Source organism: Arachis hypogaea, chromosome 3 (genome assembly GCF_003086295.3).
Source record: "Arachis hypogaea cultivar Tifrunner chromosome 3, arahy.Tifrunner.gnm2.J5K5, whole genome shotgun sequence".
NCBI lineage: Eukaryota > Viridiplantae > Streptophyta > Magnoliopsida > Fabales > Fabaceae > Arachis > Arachis hypogaea.
Window position 1 is genome coordinate 125100143 of NC_092038.1, and position 5731 is coordinate 125105873.

At 33.8% G+C, this 5731-nt stretch overlaps 1 protein-coding gene across 4 annotated transcripts; it reads right to left on the reverse strand.

Annotated features, from left to right (window-relative positions):
* Positions 1–1127: 1127 nt before the first annotated feature.
* On the reverse strand, positions 1128–5417 carry LOC112791289 (nuclear transcription factor Y subunit A-7). Of its 4 annotated transcripts, none has more exons than XM_025834062.3 (6): positions 5142–5417; positions 4246–4302; positions 3246–3382; positions 2249–2350; positions 1976–2140; positions 1128–1782 (listed from the first exon to the last, which is right to left on the reverse strand). In XM_025834062.3, the coding sequence occupies exons 2-6, from the start codon at positions 4268–4270 to the stop codon at positions 1597–1599; spliced, it is 615 nt and encodes a 204-aa protein (XP_025689847.1). In that variant the 5' UTR covers positions 4271–4302; positions 5142–5417; the 3' UTR covers positions 1128–1596. The 4 variants fall into 4 exon arrangements, with proteins under 4 accessions (XP_025689847.1, XP_025689849.1, XP_072089551.1 ...); XM_025834064.3 differs by having other exon boundaries at positions 1976–2128; positions 5142–5341; XM_072233450.1 differs by having other exon boundaries at positions 1976–2128; positions 4909–5341.
* Between the last annotated feature and the right edge of the window lie 314 nt (positions 5418–5731).

A 5731-nucleotide genomic window follows, 5' to 3' on the forward strand; every position in this document is an offset into this window, starting at 1 on the left:
ATGAGTCACTTTTTTTTTTTTTAACCTTGAAAGGAAACAAGATAAGCTGGAGAGTCTTAATCCTCTCAATAATCAACGCTTCTTTCTTTCTTTCCGTGTGTCCAAACTGCTCCGAGCTCTAAATCTCTAATTCAGTAACCGTACATGTCTGCTAGAAATAAAGCCAACATGGTTTAACTTTATATTACTAGATTATAAGAAACATGAGTACTTTGCTTAAAAAAATTTAGTTTGATTTTGACTGAGATAAATATCTCTTTTTCTAGTTTCTACTAAGTTTATATTTTACGAGAATAAAAGTGATTTACAGATGAAAAAGTCCTTCAAAAGTCAATTCTTTATATTTGGCTTGAGAAACTACTTTATTTTAATCAAACTTTAGCTTTAGTAGTTGACAATACTAAAACGTAACTAATAGACCAAAAATATTCAGTTTTTAGCGGCTAGTGTTTTCATTGGAATTGTCACCGGAAAGTGTAGAACCTGCTGCATGTATGTTTGCTAGTGTTAGAGAAAGGATAACGTGGTGGATGGGATTTCTTATGGTAGTTTTGTCATCATATCATGCTCTTGTTTTTTCTTTTTTTTTTTTTCCCCGGCACTACGTGTTCCCAATTTCTCCCTCTCATTCCTCATCTGAATTGAAAGGTCAATAGTAGCTCCTACTTTCCTCATCCTCTAAATTATCCTAAGCTTTTATCAGAATATCAGAATGTTTGGCAATAAATTAAGTAAATAATATTCATATTTTAGCCGATGTAGCTCTCGAATTTTGTCACTGATAAGTAATCTGTTTACCAAAGACCATAGACCATAACATAGTTCATAAAATGGCCCTTCTGGTTTTTAAAAGTGCACCCAAAATAATTATTATTTGTATTGTACTTAATGAAAATTTTAGCATTATCTTTTTGCTAATTTAATTTGTATGCACCATCAACTAAACATTCAATCTGTTTCATTACATCAACTATTTATTATTTAAAAGGTTTTACAAACATCATCTTCCAGGGAGAAAAAAGATGATGATGATGATTAGTTAGATATCCTTGTACTTTGTCATGCATAATCATTAAACTCTATATGCTTGAAAAGAAAACATAAACCAAAAGGAGAGAAGAAAGTCATTTACAATAATTGCAAGATTGAAGTACCATTCTGCAGTTGTCGACAACATTTTAGCAAATCAGTTTAGGTTCCACCTTAAAACTCCTTTTAACTTGTCCTCCGCTCTGACAAGAATGGATCAAAGGACAGACAAGTACAACAATAGTCTGGCTAAATAAACATGATTCAACCAAACTTTCATCATGGCTTAGGATAACCTCTAACCTCTCCAAAATACCAGATACAAAGAAATACTCATCACCATAAAAATATCCCCTACCAACGGCTTAAAAGGCCAATAATATCTGATAAAATCACTTAAATTTACATTTTACCAGGATGAATGTGAAATCCTAAGGTACTACTACACAAAAGATATACCTATAGAGCCAGAATGAAGCAACACAGAGATATCCGCGCTGGTGTTATTTTGATATTGCGATATACAACAGGTCCCCAACTGTCTAAGGTAACGTCAGTTTCACAGTTTTAGACTGTCCTATCAGATGAAGTGATATCACTTTTATCAGAATTGGGGTTGATATTGCACTGTGATTTGTCAGTTGATGCCGCATCATTATGTCCGTTCTCATTTTCCTTTGCATTTAGAAATCGGCCTCCACATCCTCTTGCTCTTTTCAGCGCATGCAAATGCCGAGATTCATGCAAGTATGGCTGCAAGATTTGTTTGAAGAATGAGTGAGTACCTCCATGGAGGTAGGAATTCCAGCATACATGGAAATATCAGAGTAATTTTTTTCATGAAGGTACAAAATCAACATTAGCATCAATAAGCTAGAAGACAATGCAATCTCCAAAATTTGTCTTTGCTTTTTCCTCTAATCAACAGATTCAGAGAATGAAATACCTTCCTATTCCTAATAGCTTTACGCTCTGATTCAGCTTTGGCACGGGATTGCCTTCGTCTTAATATACCATGATATTGTTTCGCATTTACAAACACAGGCTCCTCAAAAGCATCACTTGGCAGAGGAACACCAGCTTGCTGAATTCCCATTAACTGAAAATGGACCTGACACAAATTTTGGTAAGTGGATTATCAGGAAAAGACTCTCACATCAAGCACCACATGATTGCAAGAATCAACAATAAATATAAGAGTCTAAGAGAGAGAGAAAACCATCGGTTGTCCACCATAAGGCAGTTGGGCATAAGCTTGTGTATCATAGGGAGCAAAGATGCTTCTATAGTAAGGATCTGGATATGGGTAACCAGGTGGTGCCTTCAGTTAAACCAGAAAGAGAAAAAAAAAATCAGTAAAATGCGTCAAAAGTTTTAAATGGGAAAAAATGTCCCCACACACATTTTTTAGGTGGAAGGTTTTTTTGGGTGGGGTGGGGTGGGATCAGGTAGGGGAGATGATAATTCAATTGCCTGAATAACCAAGGCATATTTGCTACTTCAAAAGTGCAAATTACGTGATTCTGAACGAGCTTCTTACTTCTTTCATTTCACACCTAAATAACTGATACAATTTCCTGTTTAGGATCATCAACTCCCAGAACCACACACCAAAAACGAAAACATCCTGGTTTCATAAATCAACTCAACTAACCAAACACAACTTCTTAATTACTTATCTACATAGATAAGCTTCAGATCACAATGAAAAGGCTTAAAAAGATATTAAGTACTGACAATAAAAACAGCTGCAAATTATTATAAGATTGCAATTTTCTGGCACCTAGAAATACTTTCATATTACAATCCTTTAAAGTTAGCTTGTTACAAGACATGCAGAATTTCCCACCTTCAGAAGAAAAAATGAGAGTGAAAAGAGCCAATTTATTTGTGGTTTAGAGGAAGAATAAACCTTGGAGAAAATGTCATCATGACTTGATAACATTCAGAATCAATTTGCTTCAATGACAAAAAAAAAAATTGCCATGTATGTCTATTTGTTATACCTACAAGAGAAGCAAGACTCATTGGATGGTGTCCAATGGCTATGGCCTATGGAAAACAAAATATTCTTTAGGATTTCTCAAATTAATTAAGTAATACGATGCCAAATCAATAAGGACCGAGATTGTCAAATCACTGAAGAAACATATTTTGTCTTTTAAGATATAATAAGAAAGCACATTGCAGACCAGAAAGAAACTTAAAGCTCATACCATAGCCAGAACATCTCCAAGCTGTGCAGGTTTTTCAAACTGAATATTCTGGGAACCCGTGTCTGGATCAGAAGTTCCATTTGCAGAGGAAGACTGCATCTCTGATTCAGACTGTTGCTTCCCATCAGCTTCATTATCTGGATAAACATTTCGATATGATGATAAGATACTACTTTTGTCCTCAGGATACCAGTAAGAACAAGTAACAAATAACGCAAAATCTCAGATAGTATAGAAAAGGAGACTCAATTTAAAATTAACAGAATAACTTAACAATCAACCTAGAAAAAGTAGAAGAAGCTGAGAAACAGACAAGCTTTTCTGTGAAGCATAGTACCAATTAAATTATAGGGAAGTGGAATATGTGTCATTAATTCATTATATGTCCTCAAGCAATAGACAAAAAGAAATAATTTCATTTTTGCTAGAAAACCAAATTTTTTCAGCCAACAATGAACCAACAAAATAATGAATAAGAAAAGATCAAAAGGAGGAAAAGGGAAATTTAAAAGAAAAGAGGAATGTTGGCTAATTGTTGGCTGAAAAGAAAGTTGGTTCCTATTCTTTTACCAGTTACGTTTTATTAACACAAACAATTCTATTGGATGTCCACAAAGAGACAACCCCAAGTGCATACTGATATTTTCATCCCATACCATCTGAAATATGTTATTACCAAACCGCATCCTGTACCTTCGACCATTTCTTGGTATTAAGAAATATAATACTTCGATTATACAAAAAAACAACACTAAAGCAGTCTTTATTGCATTCACAACAGCAGTTACGCATCTTTCCGACCACCAAGTTTACCCATTTCTGTCGAATAGGAAAATTTTCCTCCATCAATTCCATTAGAGCAAGACTCGAGAAATAGCAAGAATTTTTTTTTTCTTTTTTCATTTGTTGTTAACTAAAACTTGGGATAAGAATGCAATCTACTTATTATTATGAATGAAAAAGGAACAATAAAATAACAAAGAATATACATATGTAATACCAGTGATGTCATTAGCAGAGGTCATGATTTCCTAATCACCCTCAAACTTGCCCAAATCTGGAAAAAAGAGCAGTCATTGTTAACCAAATTCAGGCTTATTGCAGCTACATCCCATACAAACAAAAACCACAGGTGCTTGAAATAAAATCCTAAACCCTAAACATAAAAATTAAATAAAATCTAAATGAGACATTACAAGTTACCATATATAAGCATCTTGAGAAATTTTCGAAAGGGGGTCAAAGATAGCAAAACATCCAATTTATTGTCATGGATCAATCAATCTCTTGATCAATTTCAAAATCAAAGAGAGTCGACAAAGCTGATTCCAACATGTTTAATACAAATCCATCCACATTTCGTAAACACATTAAAGAAGAGGAAAATGCTTCAATTCCAGAGTATTTTAGTGGCAGGTTCAGCTACATATTAACATCAAGTGGACATTAATTATTGCTAATGATAAGTTTGACCCTAATAATGATGAATCAGGGCACAATTCTAAAACCCCAATTCAAAACAAGAAACAGAGAGAACAGGACAACTGGATACCCTAAGGTTCTGTACACAAGTTGAAACAAGAAGAGGTCAGGTCAAACAGAAATTTTAAATTTGCAAGTAAGAGTGTAAGACCGGTAACAAAAATCACAGCTGGTGTCTTACTCCATATCCAGAAGATCATTCATTCAACGATAGCAAGCAAGCAAGAAAGGATAACATAACCAACCAACCAACCAACCAATAATAATCCAATTAGTGCATGAATTTCCCTCTAGTCTACCCGTCCGATTAGCATGCACAAGAAAGTACAAAAAAGAACGAACAGGTAAAGGAAATAACCAAAATTAAAAACATAATAATAAGAAGACAATAAGAGAAATGAGGAGGAACAAAACCTGGAGTGAAGGAGAGTGAATAATTGAAGTTGATTGAGAAAGAGAAAGAAAGGAGGCAGGAATGTAGTTTATGGTGTTGGTGTTGCGGCAGCAGCAGAGAGTATGTGTGCGCTTTCACACAAAAACATACGCACTGCACTTCACTGCACTAAACTGGGGCCCCTACCTATCCACAACAACCACCAATTTCTTCTCTCCCCTTTCTCCTTTTCCATCCTTTTTTCTTTTCTTTCACAAAATGTGTGGTTGCCAAAAGTTTTGCTGACGTGGCAAAACAGAGATGTCTCCACGTTTCTTCGCTTATGACTCTAGTGAATCATTACTAATTAGGTTATGAGGATACTTTAATTAGGTACGCACAACATTTAATTTAATTATATACTTTAATTTTGATATACTAACTGTAACTCAATTATATATGTTGATTTAGATAATTATTCACGCGTTAATTTTTAAAAATAGTTATTTTTACTAATATAATATATAATTATATTTATATATAAAATTTATTTATACTGTAAATATATTAAAATTAATTTTAGAGTGACATTTTGCTCTTTAATAATTTTACAAAATTTTTTTCGCCTTTA

Bases quoted from the DNA above. Each gene is read 5' to 3' on its own strand.
- LOC112791289 (XM_025834062.3), bottom strand. From the start codon at position 4,270: ATGACCTCTGCTAATGACATCACTG. The intron at 2,141-2,248 runs GTTTTCTCTCTC...AATTTGTGTCAG, and splicing joins CTTATGGTGGACAACCGATG to GTCCATTTTCAGTTAATGGG. The intron at 1,783-1,975 runs GTATTTCATTCT...CAAATCTTGCAG, and splicing joins AAGCTATTAGGAATAGGAAG to CCATACTTGCATGAATCTCG.